The sequence below is a fragment of the Crotalus tigris genome, unplaced genomic scaffold (assembly GCF_016545835.1).
Source record: "Crotalus tigris isolate CLP2741 ecotype Arizona unplaced genomic scaffold, ASM1654583v1 scf7180000017890.1996003, whole genome shotgun sequence".
NCBI classification, from domain to species: domain Eukaryota; kingdom Metazoa; phylum Chordata; class Lepidosauria; order Squamata; family Viperidae; genus Crotalus; species Crotalus tigris.
The window spans coordinates 778285-800489 of NW_024096707.1; the positions used below are offsets into that span (position 1 = coordinate 778285).

Here is a 22205-nt window from a genome sequence, read left to right on the forward strand (position 1 = left end):
CCTTTGAGATGGGAAGAAAAAACAATAAATAAAATCCTATAACATGTTCTGAATGAAGATGAAGATTACTAGAAGGACAAGGAAGGGACACAAAACTGATTACCTAAGATTCAAACAAGACTGTTTCTATAAAATTTTGGAAAGCTTTACGGGGATTTGCTGACACTAGGACTGAAATGTTAATGATTTAGGGATTTGTGTCTAGATAAGGGATGGGTTATGAGAAAAAGAGATACTTGTACATAACATTTCAGGGAGTAAAGTACTGAGTTTATATTTTTTGTGATTAAAGTCAGAAGTTGCATCTTTACATATTTTCTTTCTTTTCCCCTCTCTCCCTTTTTTTCTTTTTTCTTGCACCTTCCTGTCATCTTTATTTTTCTTTTGCTTTTTGAATTTAGTTTGTATTTTTTATTATTGATTTTTAATCAATAAAAGTTTATGTACAGAGGGAATGAATGAAACTAGTTGTATAACACTTCCCATGGCTCTGTAGTGAATATAACCAGAAACAAATTACTGACTTTTGAGCTTAGTTCTCTGAAATCAGTTATTATGGTAGGCTGTTCTGTTCTGTTTTTGTAAAATTATGTAGGCTGCCTATGACTTTTTTTCTGCTAGTTTGTTTGTGAGGAAGAAAAGAAAGGAGAGAAAGACCCAAAATGTTAGTAAAGGAACGCTCCTCTTTGGAAGAAGTCACACTTTGCACGTAGAAATTCTTAAATTCAGTATCTTATCACCTGAAATTGAAAAGGATCAGAAGCAGATAATGAGAAAGATCTCTGTGCCTGGGGCTCCAGAAAAATGCTATCTAGTCAACATTGAGAACAGCTGAATGAGATCCAGTTTAACAGTCTGACTTGATTGCAGGATTTTAGAGTTGTGAATTTCATTTTATTCCTTTCTCATAGGGAAAAGCAGCACACTTTCATCTTTGCAGAGGCAGGGTACTACATTTCCACGTTCTTCCCCATTTTTTTCAGAAGAAATTATAGTTCCACATTGTGAAATGCTTGACAAAGCTACATTTCTATTGCTTACAATTGCATACATCTACCCTTGTATGATTCAGTGTCATGGCCACCATCTTGAACATTGGGCCAAAAAGTAGCCCATGAGCCATCATATCTGGTCACTAGTAACTGTGGGTTCTAATTGTGTCTTCTGTGTGGTGTAATTCTTGCCGCATTCTCTTAGTACTGGAGGGAAGCATATTCCTGGCAGAGGCCCAGCTGGCTTATGCTTTGGTGTTTCTCCTCCATGTGCCCTTCCTTTAGGAACATGAAATCATTCTTTGGGCTCCACTTGTCATAGCTTCAAAGCCCATGCCTTTTATAGTGTGGCTTCTTGCCTGAAGCCATAACTTTACAGCCAACATTAATTTATTGTGCCTTTTTTCAATTACATACTGCATTTTTGTTACTTCATTACATACTATTTTTCAAGCAACTGCCTTCAAACGTATCTAAGACTATTAAACAGAAAATGTATGATGTGCACAACTGAGGCAGACCTCACTAAATCTTTGATTGTATCCAAGTAACTATATGCATTTTAAAAGCTTAATTCATATTTGACTTTTAATAGTGAAGAATATTACAGCATCTTGGGTTTTTGAAAGCAGGATTGTATGTAGCTAAATACAAATGTAGCATGTGTAATTTGTATTAATCTTGTTTATAATTCTTAGACCTTTTTGAAAGAAGGAGAATCTACTGCAGCACGATGTGATGACTTGGATGCTTTAAAAAGTAAAGGCTGCCCCCCAGAAGAAATTGAAAACCCCAGAGGCACACATATATTGCTAAAAAACAAAGAAGTCACAAATCGCATCAAAGGGACGGCTGAAAGTCTTAGACCAGAAGATATTACCCAGATTCAACCACAGCAAGTGCTGTTGAAGCTGCGGAAAGGTAAACATTGTTTTCACAGTGGGGAGATCAGGACAGATCCATGTACATAATGAACCTAGGTTAGTGCTTGTCAGTATTTCAACTTGTGGTTATTTAAAGGAATTCTTTACTGTGAAAACTTACGGTTTTTTTGCTGTTTCACAGCTTTATTCCCTTAATTTTAAAGTGGTAGTCAAACAGTATCTCATATGTCTTCAAATACTCGTTTATTTATTATTTTTGTTTATACTTATCGCTTCTCGATGTTTTGACTAGGATCAAATGTATTGAAGAAATAACGTATCGTATAATTTTTAGAGCATTTGCTTTTCCTGATTAATTTTGAAATAAATGCAAAAATTGAAATTTGAGACTGAAAAAGTCAATATTTAATTGAGTTTTCTCCCCCCTAGGCTTAGGATTGTTTAAAGAAAAATGTGTATATGCTTCTAGTTAATAGATAAAATATATGGGATGGGAACGCCCAAAGAATAGATGAAGTGGAGGTGATGTAATAAAACCAGAAATATAAATTATCTGCTTTCCACTACTAGCACTATAGCAAAATTAATAATGATCCGGCTTGTAAAGCCAAAAAGGTTTTGCTAATAGTGGATTACAGCTGTTTTCCAGAACTTGCATTTTTTGGCACCTTCTTACAGGTCAATTCAGAATGTAATTTATGATCTGTAAAGCATAGTTTTTTTAGGCTGCTATGCTTCTCCATCATGGGTCAATCAAAATTTATAAATCAGTAAGAATTCTTTATATCATTTCCATAAATTTATTTATGTTTTTATTAAATTCTTTTTTTTTTTTACCCAAATCATAGAACGATCTCCCATGTATTTGACCACCCTACTTCATTAGGTTGGTTTTTTAAAACCTGATTTTAAAATCTATTTAAAATTTTTAAAAAATCATTTTAATGATTTATATATTTTATTAATGTTAACTGAACCTCACCCTTTGTTTTAATGTTTTGTTTTATTTATTGTTTGATAGCTACCTTTAATAGCCTTTTGAAGATAGACAAGGGAGAGAAAAAGCCAAAAATGATTTTTAAAAGCATATATTTTAGATAGAGTCCTCTGTACAGGTGGTCCTTGACTTGCAACCACCATGGAGACCAGAGCTTCCTTCACTAAATGATGTGGTCAGTAAGTAAGTCGCACCCAGTTTTACAACCTTTTTCGCCCTGGTTGCTAAGCGAATTAAACAATCATTAAGTGAATCTGACTTCCTCCACTGGTTTTGTCGGAAGCCTCTTGGGAAAGTTGCAAATGTCAATCATGTGATCTCAGGATGCTGAAACCATGATAGAAATAGGCTGGTTACCGAGTACCACATTTTGATCACACGACCGCAAGAATGCTGCAATAATTGTAAGTGCAAGGACTGATTATAAGTCACTTTTTTCAGTGCCGTCATAACTTTGAAGGCTTGTTAAATGAACAGTCAGAAATCAAGAACTACCTGTAGAATTTTTGTACTAAAGCCAATCCTAAGGAAGAAACGGTTCAATAGATATTACTTGTTTATAATAAATTATATGTGCATTGTGATATGTACATATGTCACACATTAATTATTGAATGTTGATATCACTTTTATTGATACCTCTTAATGTTGCTTTTCTTGCAAAACGTATTCTCAGTAATGTGTTGCATGCCTAAGTTAGATTTATATACTTGCAATTTTTAATATGAGGATATGGTAATCCAAATTATGATCTCCAGTTTCATAATAAGTAGTTTTTATCTATGACTTCATATCTGAATGACTTTGTGAAATAAACAGCATTCAAACTGACTCAATAGCGTAATACTTATGCAAAAACTATAACAACTAGATAATATTTTTCCTTCAAGCTTTTTTGTTAGATGTCTTTCATGATAAAGATACTTGTATTCTTATTCTAAGCCATTTGGAATTTAGCTTAACTTTGCTTTCTTGTGATTAGGGGAACCACAAACATTTTCATTAAAATTCAAGAGAGCTGAAGATTATCCAATTGACCTTTATTACCTCATGGATCTGTCTTACTCTATGAAAGATGATTTGGAAAATGTCAAAAGTCTTGGAACCTCTCTGATGAGTAAAATGAAAAATATAACTTCAGATTTTCGAATTGGTATGGAATCTGCTTATGCATAAATTATGATGTTCTTTTTTCAATTTGATATAACATATAATATAAATAGTTTGCAAATACAAAAATGATTTATGAAGCCTTTTTAGAGAACTATGATATTTTGCATCAGAAAGAAATTGCATACAACTTATGACATAAATATTCCTTGAATGTCAAGCTAGCAATAAATTTTGGTATTACAAAAGTAAGCATCTGGAGGTTGCTTTCATTGCTGAATCCCTAAACTGCTGAAAAATAGACCCAAATTACAGCACAGTATATTTTAGTGATTCTATTCTAATTACTGAGCATGCAAATAGATTCCCTATAAATGTGGAATTTGGTTTTGACAATTGAACAAAACTCTGAAAAATTCCTACAAAGGAAAGCAGAATTAAGGTTTATTTAATGTAGTAATGTTGATTTCCTTAACCATAGACTTTATTCATTCCTAGTATGATAAAGTTGGTATGGTATTCCTTATAGCTAATCATTTCTACTTTTTAAGATAAACCACATAGACCAAAAACTTGCCCAATATTAATTCTTGTGGTCTTTTGGAGAGCAATGTTTCTGCTAGGATTGCCAGCAACAAAAGCTTTGCAAGGCACGAACTGTCTATTTGCCTACTTTTATGTAGAACTTTTTTTAAATAAGTTTTTTATTTGTAATACAATTAAAACAAAAATGGACACGTGTGACATTCCAGAGTAAGTCCTAACAGTTTGTTTCTCTTGGTACAAAAACATGATACATCATTCTTAACCTCTATATAAGCCTCATCCTTCTATGTAATACAATTAAGTATACAATTATATGTACAGTTATATATATATTTCAATCCTATCAACTTGAGATCCGAGCAGTTCTTCTTAATTCATACCAACGGTAAAATTTGTCCCAGATTTCGAAATATTCGAGTTCTGTCTTGTCCTTCATAATCATTGTAAGCCTGTCCATCTCAGCACATGAAAGGATTTTATAGAGGATCTCTTGTTCCGTTGGAATTCCTTTATTCCTCCAATTTTGAGCAAAACCCAGTCTGGAAGCTGTTAGAATGTGTAACATTAAATAAAGTATGGCTTTGTTGTATTTTTGCGTGGTTATACCTAATAGGAAAAGTTCTGGTTTTGACTCTTTATGTAGAACTTTTTTGATTATATTGAAAACAGCAAAATTAGATCCTTAGATGTTATTTCTTTTCTTTTTTTCTTTTAGGCTTTGGTTCTTTTGTTGAAAAAACAGTAATGCCTTATATAAGTACCACACCTGCGAAACTCAGGAATCCTTGCACAGGTGATCTTAACTGTACAAGTCCCTTTAGCTACAGGAACGTGCTCAACTTCACCAGCAATGGGAGCTGGTTCAATACACTTGTAGGGGAACAGCAAATCTCAGGCAATTTGGATTCTCCAGAAGGAGGATTTGATGCAATAATGCAGGTTGCTGTATGTGGTGTAAGTATTATTGACTTTTCCTCTCATATTTTTATTATTATTTTGTTAACTGATTTATATAAAAATGGTTGTCAATTGGGTTAAATGAATCAGAATTTAAAAGTGACTTTTGGGATACCATTATTGAGGAAAAATAATTCTATATTATGTTTATCTATAACCTATAATACAGTTTATGTTCTTCATTTATACCTTATGGATATGGTATAATACATAATTTAAAAGAATAGAAAAATGATAGAAAATCCTTTGGTTTTTTTTGTATTTATTTATTTATTAAATTATATGCCTCCTATCTCACTATCAATTGATTTTGGGTTGCCTACAGCACCATAAAAATAAAAATATATAAAGATTAAAGATAAAGGTTCCCCCTGCCTGGTCATGTCCAACTCTAGGGGCTGATGTTCATCTCTGTTTTTAGCCAAATGAGTCAGTGCTGTCCAAAGATATTTCCGTGGTCATGTGGCTGGCATGACTGTACACCCAATGTGCACAGAACACTGCTACCTTCCCACTGAAGTGTACCTATTTATCTAGTGGCATTTGCATGCTTTCAAACTGCTAGGTGGGCAGGAACTGGAGCAAGTAATGAGCTTGCCCCTTCGCACAACGCTTGGGTCGTGAACTCAGGCTGACAAACTCAGTGTCTTTAATCACTGGGCCTTTGCCCCCCAAAAAAGATTAAAACATAAGAGCCGTGTTAGCGCAGTGGTTAGAATATAATATTGCAGGCTAATTCTGCTGACTGCCAGCAGTTTGATGCTCATTTGCTCACGATTGAGTCAGCCTTCCATCCTTCCGAGGTCAGTAAAATGTGGACCCAGGTTGTTGGGGGCAATAGGTTGGCTCTGTAAAACGCTTAGGGAGGGCTGTAAGTATTATGAAATGGTATATAACTTTAAGTGTTATAAATATTGCTATTAAAAACATACAAGCATAACAGGAAATAATATAAAACAGTAGAAAATAATATATTAAGTCCAATTGACCTAAAGTAATGTTAATATAGATATACTAAAAAGAGAAAGAAAAATTTTGCATGCAGATAGGAAGCTGCTTATATGCATAACATGAGGCATATAAGTAAGTAGCATATATTTTATATAATAGTCCCCATGTGTGGACACAGTCCCTGCATTCCTCTGCACATTTATCCCAATGATCACAAGCTCTCTTTCTTAAGAATGGCTATAATTCTTTTTTTTTTCTTAAGAATGGTTATAATTCTTTTTTTTTATACATATCACTCAGTATAAAACTTGAAAGTATTCACTTGGTTCCTGTAAAAGGAAAAATGCTGTCTCCTTCAGAAGACTTACTGCATTTAAAATAAAAAAATATTTTACAACAATAACTTATTGCCAGTGGAGTTCATTTTCATGAAATTCCCACATTATTCCGTGAGCTATTTATATAAACTAATAAATTATCTTCTTACCGTTTAAGGCTACTTAGTTTAGTTGATTCAAACTAGTCAAACAAATAATCCTGATGGGCTTCTGAGTAAATATACAGAGATTAAAGTTTTTTTCCTATCCAGCATAAGTAATAATGAACACAGCTTATTTGTTTTCATTTATTTAGACATGTATTCTTGGTAAGTCAAAAAAAAAAAAAGCTAGTGGTCAATTTTTACTCAGAATCCACTCTGGGTTGGTTACTGGGACCAGAGGGTTAGTCTTCCGAGCTTTTGGACATGTGTTGGGCCCATCCTCAGGGTACATTCCATTAGAGAGAAGTCTGAACTTCTGGTCCCAATGACCAACCCAGATTAGATCTTGCAATATTATCCTGGAACACATATATTTGCTTTTATTCAAGTGACTTGTGCATCTGGTGCAGGTCTTATTTCCATAAAAATTGGCAACTGATTTTTCAAGTTCACAACTTATTATTTCATGATATTTACAGCATATTACAAAACTGTAAAGTTTGAATGTAATTTTGGATGACATGTAGCATAAGAATCTCTGCTATTTTATTTTGAGCCATTTTATTTTGTTGGGTTTGGTTCAGTCATGTGAAATGTGGAATGTATAAATTACATTTTTGCTCAGAAAGTCCAATTTTAGTATTCATTTGTCTTATCTCATGCCCTCTTTGACTCCTGTTGGTCACAACTGCCTCAGAGGGGCATCATATACAATTAAAAAATTCAGAATACTTGCACAGTTGTTTCTTCTTAAAATAAAATGCTGTCTTGTCTGCTGATTAGATCAGTAACTTTCCTTTTGTTCTGCAATACATGAATATAGGGATCATTTCTTTTCTCTGTTTTATTGGCTGCTGAACTTTTAATTTTATATGATCTTTCAAATTCCTTTTTCTTTCTCAGTCAAGAATTGGATGGAGAAGAAATGTCACTCGCCTATTGGTTTTTTCCACGGATGCTGGGTTCCATTTTGCTGGAGACGGGAAGCTTGGAGGAATTGTTTTACCAAATGATGGACAATGTCATTTAGAAAATAATATGTACACAATGAGCCATTACTATGTAAGTATATTAGGTAGAATATTTAAGTATATTTATTGTGTGCGCATGTGCGTGTAATGAAATAAATATGAAATGTATAATAAAAATTCAGTTCCTTATTCTAAAATATAATTTTGCTATATAACAGTTTGAAAGGAAAAAAACATACAATATTTTTAAAATAAGATTAAAAGACCTTTAAGGATTATAAAAAGAATATTTGCTTGTATGCATGGAATCACGTGTTAATAAAATGTTTTTAATAACCCATAGAAATTTTCTTCTGTTTTATATTTCTTCTTATATTTTTCAACTTCACTCTGTATTGTAGAGTCCTTGGTGCTCTCTGAGTTTGGTTATTTACTTACAGACATTTCACTACTCCAAAGTCTACTAGAGCACAACCAGTACAAGCTATGAAAAGGTTAATACTATCATATATCAAAAACATCTCAGAAACATCCAACAGACTATTACAAATACACAACATACATTGTAACAGCCAGAATGTAGGACAGATAGAGGATTAGCAGAACACATGGGCAGATTCAACCAAAAGTTCTTTTAAAATGCTAGAATGGATGGGATAATAATTGCATTTCTTATTTAAAAAGTTATTATCTGCCTTGTTTTTATATAATATTGTATACAGAATGTGTTATATATATTGCACTCAAATATATATTCAATATATTGTCTCATGGATCTTAACTTCGTTCTTCAGGATTATCCCTCTATTGCTCATCTTGTTCAGAAGCTAAGTGACAATAATATTCAGATAATATTTGCTGTCACAGAGGAATTTCAGCCAGTGTACAAGGTAATGATCAAATAACGTACATTTCTATAGCTTAAAAAAACCTCCTTGTTTAAACGCCTAATAAAAACTCTAGGTAATATAAAGCCCTAGGCAGGAAAGTGAAGGAGTTGGGGGAAATAGGTGGCACCATGCTCAATAGTAGTAACTGTGAGGGGGACCTCGGAGTCCTATAGACAATCACCTAAATATGAGCCAGCAGTGTGCTGCAGCTGCCAAAAAGGCCAACACAGTGCTAGGCTGCATTAACAGAGGGATAGAATCAAGATCACGTGAAGTATTAATACCACTCTACAATGCCTTGGTAAGGCCACACTTGGAATACTGCATCCAGTTTTGGTCACCACGATGTAAAAAAGATGTTGAGACTCTAGAAAGAGTACAGAGAAGAGCAACAAAGATGATTAGGGGACTGGAGGCTAAAACATATAAGGAACGGTTGCGAGAATTGGGTATGTCTAGTTTAACGAAGAGAAGGACAAGGGGGGACATGATAGCAGTATTCCAATATCTCAGGGGCTGCCATAAAGAAGAGGGAATTAAGCTATTTTCCAAAGCACCTGAAGGCAGGACAAGAAGCAACGGGTGGAAACTAATCAAGGAGAGAAGCAACCTAGAACTAAGGAGAAACTTCCTGACAGTGAGAACAATTAATCAGTGGAACAGCCTGCCTCCAGAAGCAGTAAATGCTCCAACACTGGAAGTTTTTAAGAAGAGACTGGACAGCCATTTGTCCGAAATGGTGTAGGGTTTCCTGCCTGAGCAAGGGGTTGGACTAGATGACCTCCAAGGTCCCTTCCAACTTTACTACTATTATTATTATTATTATAAATAGGAAATAGAAATAGTGTTTCCATCCATCTTTCCTAAAATATGATCTGTTGGAGGGTTCTCAGAATGTGACAGAAACCTTTCCAGTTCTTCCCAGAGTTCCTATGAGTAATTTAATGCTAGGCCTCTGTCATTCTTCTCTTGCTGATGACAATACTTCTTATGAGAAACAAGATTTTACTCTGTATTTCTATGTGGAGATATAAACAGCTGGCAGAAAGACATGGCTGAATGCAAGTTGTGGCCCTCCATGTTGATGGAAGGAAAAGAAGGAGATGTAGTATCTTGAAAGTCACAACTCAAGACGATTGTCAAGAAAAATTTGGATTCCTAGGCAATGGTTTATATCATTTGTTTATAACAGTTGAGGAACTTTTAAGCAAGGATGAACTGCACTTCTTAGGGGACGGAAAATGTCTTTGCAAAAAGTCATACAATGCTTGATCAGTTACTTTATACCAGCGTTTCTCAACGTTTGTGTGACGGCGACCCCCGTCACACAAACGTGCCGTGCATGCGTGGCGCCGCCCCCTGAGGGGGGAAAATGGCGGATCGCATTGTTTGGCGACCCCCGTAAAATGGTCGATCGACCCCAAATGGGGTCGTGACCCATAGGTTGAGAACCGCTGCTTTATACCTAAGTTTAATAAGACTTTAAATTGGAAATGGAAGGGAGAATAAGGCACAAATTTTAGTAGGATAATGCTGATTATTACCATTGGGTAATAGTGATAATAGAGGACACAGAAGATAGGAAAGGGGATTTGGAAAACTTCTATCACATAGTAGGGAGACCAGTAAATGATGGTATCCCTAGCATCAAGTATGTGTGTATGTTGGTTAAAATGATAATGTGTGTGAATTAACAAAAATTCATTCCTTGTATGTAAAGGAGTTGAAGAATTTGATTCCTAAATCTGCAGTGGGAATGCTGTCTTCAAACTCGAGTAATGTGATTCAGCTGATCATTGATGCTTACAATGTAAGTCCATCCAAATGAATAATTCTTATTATAATCTCTTTGAGTTTCTAAAACATTGATTGACTGTATTGTAACATTAGTTAAAAGATTACGAAGGCCAAGATTTGTAGGTAATAGTTGCTTTGTAATAGTTTCTTTGAAATTTGGTGTGGTTAAGGCACCAGAGTTTGAATTCCATTTTAGGCACACAGCCAGTCGGGTGAAGCAGCCACTCATTCTCTCAGCCCAAGGAGAAATGAAGGCAAGATCAAAGCGCTTCTGAAAACATTGCCAAGAAAAGGCAGTTGCCAGAAGTCAGCACTGATTTGAAGACATGGATGGGTGTGTGCGCGTGCGTGAGCACACGCACACACAATATTTCCTTGAAAGGACTTTGTTAAAATATCTTTTGCAGAGTTGCACATTCTTTTAGATTCTGTTCATCTAAATGTTCAAATTTTATTTTAGTCATTGTCTTCAGAAGTTATTTTGGAAAACAATAAAGTACCTAAGGAGATAGCAATAGAATATAAATCTTTCTGTAAGAACGGAGTGAATGGAACAGGAGATGAAGGAAGAAAGTGCTCTAACATTTCAATTGGAGATGAGGTAAGCTTTGGTGTGCAAAGTCATGCAGACTTCTTATGTGCCCATTGTCACATTATAGCATTGCCCTAAATAATGCTATATGTTTCTTTTGATCAGTTTGAACAAATTGCCTGTTTATTATTTACATTACAGGTTAGATTTGAGATTACAATAACAGCTAATCAATGTCCAGAAAAAGGACAAAATGAAACAATTAAAATCAAACCGCTTGGTTTTACTGAAGAAATAGAGATTAATCTGGAATTCATTTGTGAATGTGATTGCCATAATGAAGGAATTGAGGACAGCCCTCTATGCCATTTTGGAAATGGAACATTTGAGTGTGGAGCTTGCAGGTATATGAATGCTACTTTTCTACTTTGTGTTTTTGGTGGTGGGGGGGGGGGAATCCGTAACTTAATTTTTTATGTAGAAGCATATCTCCAAATTCAGAAAAAGTTAGCTGAGATGTTTAGGAAACTAGTAGAGTTCCTTATGAGTTAAAGGAATAATTGTGTGCCTAAAAGCCTACAATGATGGAGAGAAATGCAAGCCATAATATATACATACACACACACTCACACATAGATAGGCAGAAATTTTCTCATTTTATCTCGCTTTGAGATCATTTTGTGAAACTGAATGTAAGAGACAAGACTAATTAAAAATGAACATTTTTTTAGACAATGCATGATTTTTATCTATATATAAAATATATAGTATATAGTATATATTTATGTATATATTTATGATGACCTGCCATCTGTCAGCACAGATCTTAATGGCAGCATGATCCTTCTTGAATTCCAGCACCTGCTGGAGAACCACATTGAAAGAGGAGATCCTACTTCTCCCTCAGAAGCCGCCCAGTTGCATTTGTTGGTCACAATGAGGCACATAATGCTGAGCTAAATTTGGTCCATTTTCCTTTTTTAGGTGCAAACCTGGGCGTATTGGAAATCACTGTGAATGCAGCATGGAGGAAGTTAATAGTGAAGACATGTCAGGCACCTGTAGGCAGGCTAACAGTTCTGAAATATGTAGCAACAATGGTGAATGTATTTGTGGGCAGTGTGTGTGCAGTAAGCGAGAGAATCCAAATGAAATCTATTCTGGCCCATATTGCCAGTGTGATAACTTCAAATGTGATCGATCAGATGGTTTAATTTGTGGAGGTAATGAATTCCTTTTCTGTCAAAGGAGCTTTAAAACATAAGCTTGAAACTACTATGAGAAAGTAGAATTAAGTGAATAAGAGAAACAGGTCAGATTAGGAATAACTTCTCTGATGCAGTTCCATTTCTTTGAGTGATTGAAAAGATTCAGGCAACTGAACTGGCAATTAAAATAAAGGTTTTATATTTAACAATGGTACATAAAAGACAATTTAAAGATAATGTTGTCCTTTATAATAAGCCCAGTAATAAATGTGTTTCTTAAGGAAAAAAATCTTTGCATCCTGCCCTATATACATCCTATTGATGATAATTTTCTATACAGTACAATATGCACCTATATTGTTATGTTTTGTTGTATGTACAATATGGAGTGACATAATTTGGCAGAAAAACCTGAGCACCATTAACATACACATTTTAAATAATGTCAAAATAGCCAGTTGTTGCATGCTTTTATCATCACTTTTCTTGTTTTGGAATTTCTTTAATTAGTAAAGAGAATGTCTTCCCTAAAAATAATCAGGCCTAATAGTGTTCTTCCTGCAAGCTTTCATAAGACGTCAGAACTGGATTTTAGATCTGTGCAACTGCAATAAAGCATTTTATTCATGAGAAACTCTTCTGAATTCACCCTCAAAAATAGCACTACATGAAAACTCTGTGCAATAGCCTTAAAACTTAAGATCTTTTGTCATCTGCAATCATAACCTGGATAATTTCAGGAGCACATCAAAATAGTCACATGAAGTCTTTGTGACTTTTAAGTAGCTCCTGAGGATCTTGTCAAATCCATTCCATTGGCAGAAAATGGGGGAAAGTATGCATTTTTGTATTTAAATTTGACTAAAATATTTTTTTTTCTGTTTTTAAATTTAGGACACGGTGAATGTAAATGTCGTGAATGTGAATGCTGGGCAAATTACACTGGCTCTGCTTGTGAGTGTCCCCTAGATACGACTCCTTGTGAAGCTGCAAATGGACAAATCTGCAATGGTAGAGGAATATGTGAATGTGGAATATGCAACTGTACCGATTCCAAATTTCAGGGACCAACATGTGAGCTATGTCAGACTTGTCTTGGTGTCTGTGCAGAGCACAAGTAAGATTTTTGATTTTGTAATGAAAATAACTGGTTCTTATGAGATTGCAAACTGCTGCAGCAGGTCTTTTTTCAGTGCCATTCTAGAATTCAGATAGTCAGAAACTAAATCTATAACAGAAAAAAAGTCCTCTTGTTAAGTGGGTGATATAGAGGCATTTTCTTGCAGAAGTTAGCTATTGAAGCAGGTGGGATAAAGGAGAAGAGCCTTTTTTGCTGTGGCCCATTCCTGTGGAACATTCTTCCACCAGAGGTGGGAATTGCCCCCTTCCTTTAGGCCAGTGGTTCTCAACCTGTGGGTCGGGACCCCATTTGGGGTCGAACGACCATTTCACGGGAGTCGCCAAACAAGGCTGTCCGCCATTTTTTCCCCCTTTTCTTTGGCCACGCCCCTAGCACCCGGTGATGTATAAGTGGTTGGGGGTCACCACAACATGGGGACCTGTATTATGGGGTCGCGGCATTAGAAAGGTTGAGAACCACTGCTTTAGGCCTTCTGGAAGGATATCAAAACCTGGTTTTGCTGATTGGCCTGGCATCCTGAGATGGTACTTGCCACTGGAGGTGGCTGATAGGGTAAGAAGATCTCATCCCCTCCAATCTGTCTCTTGGCTCTTATATATGTGGCTTTAGTGCAGTTTTTAACAATTATTTTGATGTTGATTTAATATTTTAGCTATTTTTCTATGCTTTGTAAGCCGCCCAGAGTCATCTTGTAAGGAAGATAGGCAGCATAGAAATTTAATAAATAAAATAAATAAACTATCATCCTGGTTATGGCCAGGACAGGGGTGAGCGTTTTTGACTTCAAATAGCATTAGAGTGCCATCTTGGTGGAAAAAATATTTGCTGAAGTAATATATCACCAGGTATAATGTATTATGGGACACTATATGAATGTCTTAAATCCAAAGCCTTTTGTTTTTCCAAAAAGGAAATGCGATCAGAAGTGCTATAGCAGACATTTCCTTCAGTAAAGAGAAAATTCAAAAATATGATTCTTGGGGAAAATGTCTCTCCCCCCTCCCCCCCCAGATCTTGAACTGCATAAGTTGGTAGATTTGGGGAAGATCACCCCCCATACTTCTCTTTCCATCTTCTCCCTCTGAACAGAGGGGCCTTTCAAATGTTGCTTTAATGAGTGGCTTTAATACAAGCTAAACATCTACTTTGGTAATGGCTACTGAGTATAGGTTTGTATGGTAAAAGTGACACCATTCAGAATCTTCTTTAAGAGATAATGCACTCAAGGCCAGAAGAAAAAATGCACTATGTTTAAGTAATCTGAGATTTAAGCTTTTATTTACGTTTATAATTGCCGTTTTGCCAAGCCTTCCTAATAAAATGGATGGTATTATACTAATTTGTGCTTCATCTTTGCAAACAGAGATTGTGTCCAATGCAAAGCCTTTAACAAAGGAGAAAAGAAAGAACGGTGTGAAAAAGAATGTTCACACTTTAGTTTGGAGCTGGTAGATCGTAGAGAAAAGTTGCCACAGCCTGGACAGTATGATGCATTGACTCATTGCAAGGAGAAGGATATTGATGACTGTTGGTTTTACTTTACATACTCTGTTGACTCAAATAACAAGGCCATTGTTCATGTGGTGAAGACGCCAGGTATGCTTTGGTGCTCATAGAGACAGTTTTGACTTTAAGGTTAAACCTAATCCCATTTACCTATCCCTATTCTTAATTTAATTTCTTGTGCTTCATAACATCCAGAATTTTATATATGTGTGTTGTTATCCTCCTCCCTAAAAATAATGTATTTAAAATACAACTCTTAGTAGATAATATTTATTTTAAAAAAACAAGAGAATGTTTTTTAATACCCACAAAATGCATCCAAAGGACTATTGGAACTATTAGTGATAGTTTGTGGCTATTGCTTCTAAATCAGCAGTAAATCCATGGAGGTATTTTTAAATTGGAAACAGACCAAAGGATTGGTGAACTTGATCAGTGGTCAAACTCCCACCTTGTTCTTTGCACATTCCTCAGCAAATCAGAGGACTCAGCCAGTCATGCCCTGGTCACATCACAGCTTGATTACTGCAATATGTTGTATGTAGGGCTGCTCTTGGGAACCACTTGGAAGCTTCAGCAAGTCCAGAATGCAGCAGTAATAGGCATGCCTCTTATGCCTATGTAATACCATTATTCCACAACCTGCAGTCTTCTTCAGGTTTTGATTCAGAGGGTTAATTGTTACCTATAAAGCTTACATGGCATAGATTCTGGATACTTGAGGGGCCACCTGTCTCCCATTGTATTTCTCTGACCAATTAATTTGGTAAGGTTGCTGCACTTTGGGTTCCATTCATTGAACAATGCCAACAAGGTGGCCTTAGAAGCACCCCTGCCTGTAGCAGTTCATGCCCTCTAAAATGAGGTTGTCCCTGAGATTCATAAGGCTGCCATCCTGTTGGAGTTTTCAAAGGCCTGGGCTCTTCACCAAGGTCTTCAGAGAGGATAATTGTTGTCCTTTTTTTTCTTTCTATTCTCTAACATTCCCTTCTCCTATTTTTTTTTTTTTTTTTTTTTTTTGCCTTGTGTTGGTTTTGTGTGCTTTTCTGTTTTTGTTTTAAAATGTTGTAAGCCACTTAGAAATGCTGGGATTTGGGTGGCATATAAATTTAATTAATAGTATCTATTCCAGGTCCTTGGAAAGAACAGATAGATAAAAATGCTAAATCCAGTCTAAACATCTGGCTGATTGTGCAATCATCATATCTAAGAACAGCATTAATTATTCATATATTTAGATGGCTGTTTCATATTCCAACTGTATTAATATTATGCTTCATTTATTTTGTTTGCTAGAATGCCCAAGTGGTCCTGACATCATTCCTATTGTTGCTGGTGTGGTTGCTGGAATTGTTCTTATTGGTCTAGCTTTATTGCTGATTTGGAAGTTACTTATGATCATTCACGATAGAAGAGAATTTGCAAAATTTGAGAAAGAAAAAATGAATGCAAAATGGGATACGGTGAGTTATTTTAATAACCTTAAGCAGGTATACATATCTGAAGATAGTTTGCATACTTCAGAAATTTCAGGCATCAATTTATAAAAATATGTATGTTAATCAGACTTGTTTTCTGTACATCTCCAGATCATTCCAAGCTGAAAAAGACACATTATCATAATTCTTTTAAAAGCTTTCAGTCTTTTAAATATTAACACCAAGCTTTTCCAGTTGTAGACCTCAATATTTTGTTCTTTTAGGATATTACTAGGATTCTATTCATTTGAATATCATTAAATACAACCCTAAATCTTAAAGGATCTTAAAAATTTTATGTTAGTAGAGTACGACCTTTTTTCTTCAGAATGTTGTTTCTTTTCCACACTGATGATTTTTCTACCTTCAGCAAGAAAATCCAATATACAAGAGTCCTATTAATAATTTCAAGAATCCAAACTATGGACGTAAAGCTGGTCTCTAAGTTTCCGTTCGTATTTTCTTTTCTATTTCTTTCTCTTTGCATGAGCTTTTCTTCAGGCTTACTGAATGCAGCTTTAACTAATTATTGCTTGATTCCTAACACTTTTCTTTAATTGCTGCATCTTTGAATTAAGTAACAGAATTTAGAGAGCCAGTTTAGTGTAATAATAAACTTGGTTAGAACCTGGGAAACCAAATTCTAGCTTTAGGCATGTAGTCTTTGGACTTTGAGCATATTATACTTTTTCTCAGCTATAGGAAGAAGGTAACAAAAAAACCATTTCTGAAGAATTTTGGCAAGAAAACTTAAGGGCAGCCAATAAATAAATAGGAAGTGGACAGGCATTTAGGAACCCATTTTGCTCCCTTTAGTAAAGTCTGAAACACTGATGAGTAAAACAAAGACCCCCCACCAAAAAAAAATGGGAAATGCAAACCAGAGCACTTTCTTTTCGTGATAAGGGCTTCTATGCAAAATTATATTAATCACATGTTTGAGCTCTGGCCATTTTCCAGCCTTAGGGCTTGGCAAATATGAGATATAATGCTCTTCAAATCTGTAAAATAAACAAGGCATGATGTAGCTTAATTTAAAGTAGTTGTAGTTGTTAATGGAACAAATTTATTTAGTGCACTGTCACTGAAATCACTCATTTTAGCTGGGTAGTTAGTTTACTTGAGAATAGTGATCGAGAACACTCTCCTCAGATGACTCTTATGACAGTGGCCACTAACTAAACATATGCTTTACAGAAAAAAGCATCAATGGCAGGAAATGTAGTACAGCACAAGGCAGTCTTGGCAATATATAAAATAATTCTTTTTGAATGTTGATTTCTATTCCAGCTGACCTTGAAAATAGCAGGATAAGGTAGAAAATAATTAGATTGAACTTTGCTGATAGTTTATATAGTACAAACTTAATTTGTGACACAACCAGAGTATTATAGTATAGGTAAATATGCTGCATTCTTCACATATATGTCCTCCTTTTCGTACTTTTTCTCATTTCTTTTATTCTATATCCATTCCATCTCTTATTATTTGATATTCAGTTGTTTTTATTTCTGAATACTCTGATGCTATGAATATGATTATATGATTGTGAATGATAATCTTGAAAAAAGACAAAACATTTTCCCCAACCTTTAAAAAAGAATAGTTAGCAAAGGTTCAAAAATAGTATCCTGGACTGAAGCTAATTTTGGATGCAGTACAATGTTAGTTTTTAAAGTCTAATAATATAATGCATTGCAGTATAGGGAATTAGTTGCAAATCAGTTTGCTGTGTAATTTGGAACAAATTCATCCATGCTTAAACAACCTGATTATACAGGGTTTGTGTGTGAGTCGCAAGTCCTCTCTTCTGTTTGCTGTTTGTGAGCTTTATTCCTCAATATTGAAGGATGGATTTGCTGTGTTCACATTGAAACTAATTTTATGGCTGACATTACTCAGATCATTAAAGACTTGAGTAATAAAGAAGCACTTAGCTGTGATTTTTTCTGATAGAGCAATGTCTGTTAATTTTGCACTGTGAAAAATACATCCAAAGTTTCCAATTTAATTAAAGTATGTATATACTGGAGGAAATATGGAATCAATAGAGGCATGTAAAGAAAAACATTCTTTTCTTTTTCCCATTTTTTTTTGAAAATATTTTATTGTTTTTTTAATTTTTAAGAAAAAGTACTCAGGACACACTGTGGTGTTTGCGTAATCAGACATTCCAAAGTAAAAACATAAATAAACAACTCAACTCAATACATTCACTGTCTCCTCTCTATTTCCCTCAAATAACATAATTCGTTTAAAATATTCCATTTCTAAATTAAATTTCTATTACTACTAAACCTGTTTCAAAACTTTATCAGTTTACACTTACCAAAATCAAATTTCACTTTAACTCAACAAGTTATCAATTCAGGTATCCTTCCAGATATATTCTAGTTCTTAATTTCTCTCATCCCTCCTTTTATCACCAATCTCATTTATTTCTTCTTCCATTACACAATGGCTATCTTAATTAAAAAATGTTAATTCACTTCAATTCACCAAAATTGTTTTAATATTTATTTATATGGCCACCCATATCATCATGCATTAAAGTGTTGTGAAATTCTTATGAATAGATTATTTGCAGTGCCTTTCCTTTCGCCCCTTGATTATTTAAAGAATAATTTATGGTAGACATGATGTGTAGTAAAAATTAAAAATGCTAGATAGATAATCTGTAATTTTTCCCTCCCCACCCCCCCCCCCCCAAAAAAAACCCCAAAAGGCTTTCTTGCTTATTGATCCAATGCAGGAACTGTGGAATCCTGTATGCACATGAATATCTAGATTGGCTTGTCAATATGGGAAAATACTTTTTCAATAAGTTGAGTGTTTTTATATTCTATTAATCTTTTTTTTTTCTTTTCTTTCTTGTAGGGTGAAAATCCTATATACAAGAGTGCCGTGACAACTGTAGTGAATCCTAAGTATGAGGGGAAATGAAAACTGCTTTATAATTTCACAACACTGGGTGTGATACAATAGTTTTGTATTCATTACTTAGCTTTTGGCAATATTGCAATGGATTTATTAATTCCTTACTTACATACACAGTTGTTTCCTATGCAATTTTTTTAAATGTACAGTATTTTATTTTTGAAGTTTTTTTCTTTGTTTTTGCAAATAAAAGTGCCAGAAGACTCACAGAATACTTGAGATTGCATATCCTATTCAATATGATGATAGCTTACTCAAGGTGCTTTTTTATCTACCCTGTCTTTTGTATGGAGTGAAACGCTTAATAAACAATTTGCCTATGCATTAAGTATTACAATTAGAACAGTTTTTAGCCTTATAGATGTATCAAGATTTGGCTTGCACAAGTAGTGCAAACCTAATACTTACTAATAAACTATAAAAAATTAGTTTATGAATAATGTGAGACTTAATTTCCAACTTTCTGTATTCAGTAATGTAGAAACCATGATGTAATTTTAATTTCAAATTTCATTTGTAAGATACATATTAAATTGCCACTATGTGTGTATAAGAATAAAAAGTAGATCCAAAATAAGAGCTTAAATATTATTAAAACAGATATGATGATAATAATAATTCCTGTTTTTAAATTCAATTTCTAGTTTTAGTACTGACAAGTACACTGCCAAAACTTCCTTTTAAATCAGCTCCCCTTATCTGGTGCCACCCCGAGGTGCTGGACTTTTAAAAAATTGATCATATTTAAAGTTGAAAGTCCAGCATATACAGGGCAGAGAATAGGAGAAAGTTTTTCTTAGAGCCTTAATTCCTTAGGTTTCTTTTTAAATTTCTTGCTTAGTTTAAAGCCTGGTGCTTTAGCAACTTTATCTTTAATGTATTTGATTTATTTCTGTGTAAGATAATTGTTAAACCAGCTTATTTTTGCAATCTTGGTTGTAATTTATCCTATAGCTAAAATTGCATGATTCTAAATCAGGAGATACTGTGGCTTGTATATTTGCTGCTGGGTATTCTGTAATCTGTTCTGTACTAGCCACATTCATATTTTAAGTGCCTTTTATTTTAACAAACGTTCACTTTTTACAATGTTATCATGGAAGTTATTTATTAAATTTAATAAAATCCTTTAAAAATTGGATTGGTATTTCTTTTTTTGTTGTAAGTGTTGGTAAAACTGAACATTCTTAAAATGTAGTAGAGCAAGGCTTAGGAGAGACTGTTGTGGGTCTTTGGGGGAATCAGCTTCAGCAGAAAAGGACGAAGAACTGAACTGCCACCAAACATGATCTGCCATACTGATCTTTAGAGAAGGAAGAGGGATGGATATGAATAGTGTCACTCTTTTTTGAGCATCAAAATACTTCCTCCCCCAGTATCCCACACCCTTGTGTTGGAATACTTTCAGGTCAGAGCTGGGAGTATCTCCAAGGGATGTACTGAGTTAGATGAACACTGGTACTAGAGTACAGTATTTTAATTATTTCTTTCCTGTTTTCTTAGGGGAAAGAATAGTTCTAAAGCAATGGTGGCGAACCTATGGCACGGGTGCTAGAGGTGGCACTCAGAGCCCTATCTGTCCTGGGCCTTCAGCTGGGTTTTATAAAACGTTTTCGCTTTAGGCCTCTGCCGCGTACAAAACAAAAGAATCAATCAGTCAATTTCAACTTCTCACGGGGAAAAAAAGATCTTGCAAAGTTGGAATTGATTAAACTTTTTAGTCCCACCCAGTCTACTGTTACCACTGTAGCCATGCCCACCTAATGGGCCACACCCACCCGGCACCCGACGATGCACCTGGGTTTTGGGTTGCAGTTTGGGCACTCGGTCTCTAAAAGGTTCGCCATCACTGTTCTAAAGGAAATTCAGAATCCCAGGTTTCATCCATCAGGCAGATTTTGTGAATATATATTTAATATCAGGGAAGAGAAGAGGTTTGGAAGCAATGGCAGATTTCAATTTTTCTGAATAGTTTAACTGGAACTTAAGGATAGTAAGACATGTTTTGGTTTCTGTCGGACTAAAAAGATATCTGGAATTTAGCATTTATAATTTGTGTTTCCTAGCCTACCCATATATCCTACATAACTATTATATATTTTAACTTCGTTATCTGATACCTAAGCTTGCAGTCTTATTCTTTGTTTTATTTAGTGTTCAACTATCAGAAGTTTTACATAGTCGTCTCTTATTATTTAGATTACAATTTTACTAGATAACTTCAACAATAACCACCTTTTCATGTAAACACTGAAGTCTACCCAATTTTCTTCTATAGCAACAACTACTGCTAAAGGAACAACTACTCCTTTGTTATATATAGACCAGCATAATGCAGACAGTATGCTAATTATAGATTCTTTTCAATCAACTGTCCACTTTACATTAGAATGAGCAGATTTTGTATTTGGGAGGATGACAACTGTACCTAGATCCAAAGAATTGTCCATGTATTTGCTTTGTACCCAGTTCTTGAAAGTTAGAAGGAACTTAATATCCTTCTTTATCAGCGTGATTTCCTAGTTGGAACAGTATAAAAAAATCCATCTAATTATTCTGAACTTTCTATTATGATCTCTTCATCTAGCAAGGAGGACCTTCATTTTCCTTATAAGTCAACATTTGCTTAAGTGTGGTGGAGAGCAAACAGAGCATGACATTCTATAAAAAATGAACTATATTATGACTTAATATGAAGATCACTTAATTCTATTAGCTGGTTCCCTGTGAATTTTAAGTTTCTGGTTGGTTAGGTCCAAAGATTTATTTTTTTAAATATCTGAATTCTCCAGCACTGGAGATGGAGAATCCACCAATGGGTTTAGAC

The 22205-nt window shown here is 34.7% G+C and overlaps 1 protein-coding gene across 3 annotated transcripts in view; it reads left to right on the plus strand.

The window, feature by feature from the left end:
• ITGB1 (integrin subunit beta 1) overlaps positions 1-20519 on the plus strand; it is a 50105-nt gene extending 29586 nt beyond the window's left edge. Inside the window, exons 4-16 of one of the 3 annotated variants that reach the window (XM_039344066.1) lie at positions 1691-1913; positions 3856-4026; positions 5245-5483; positions 7822-7980; positions 8684-8779; positions 10500-10589; positions 11037-11177; positions 11310-11512; positions 12093-12331; positions 13211-13433; positions 14821-15053; positions 16260-16426; positions 16812-18583. In XM_039344066.1, coding sequence (XP_039200000.1) covers positions 1691-1913; positions 3856-4026; positions 5245-5483; positions 7822-7980; positions 8684-8779; positions 10500-10589; positions 11037-11177; positions 11310-11512; positions 12093-12331; positions 13211-13433; positions 14821-15053; positions 16260-16426; positions 16812-16886 — 2259 coding nt within the window. In that variant the 3' untranslated portion in view covers positions 16887-18583. Of the gene's footprint in view, positions 1-1690; positions 1914-3855; positions 4027-5244; positions 5484-7821; positions 7981-8683; positions 8780-10499; positions 10590-11036; positions 11178-11309; positions 11513-12092; positions 12332-13210; positions 13434-14820; positions 15054-16259; positions 16427-16811; positions 18588-19318 lie in introns of those variants that run through there. The other 2 variants (XM_039344067.1, XM_039344068.1) reach the window with 2 other exon arrangements.
• The last annotated feature ends 1686 nt before the right edge of the window (positions 20520-22205 follow it).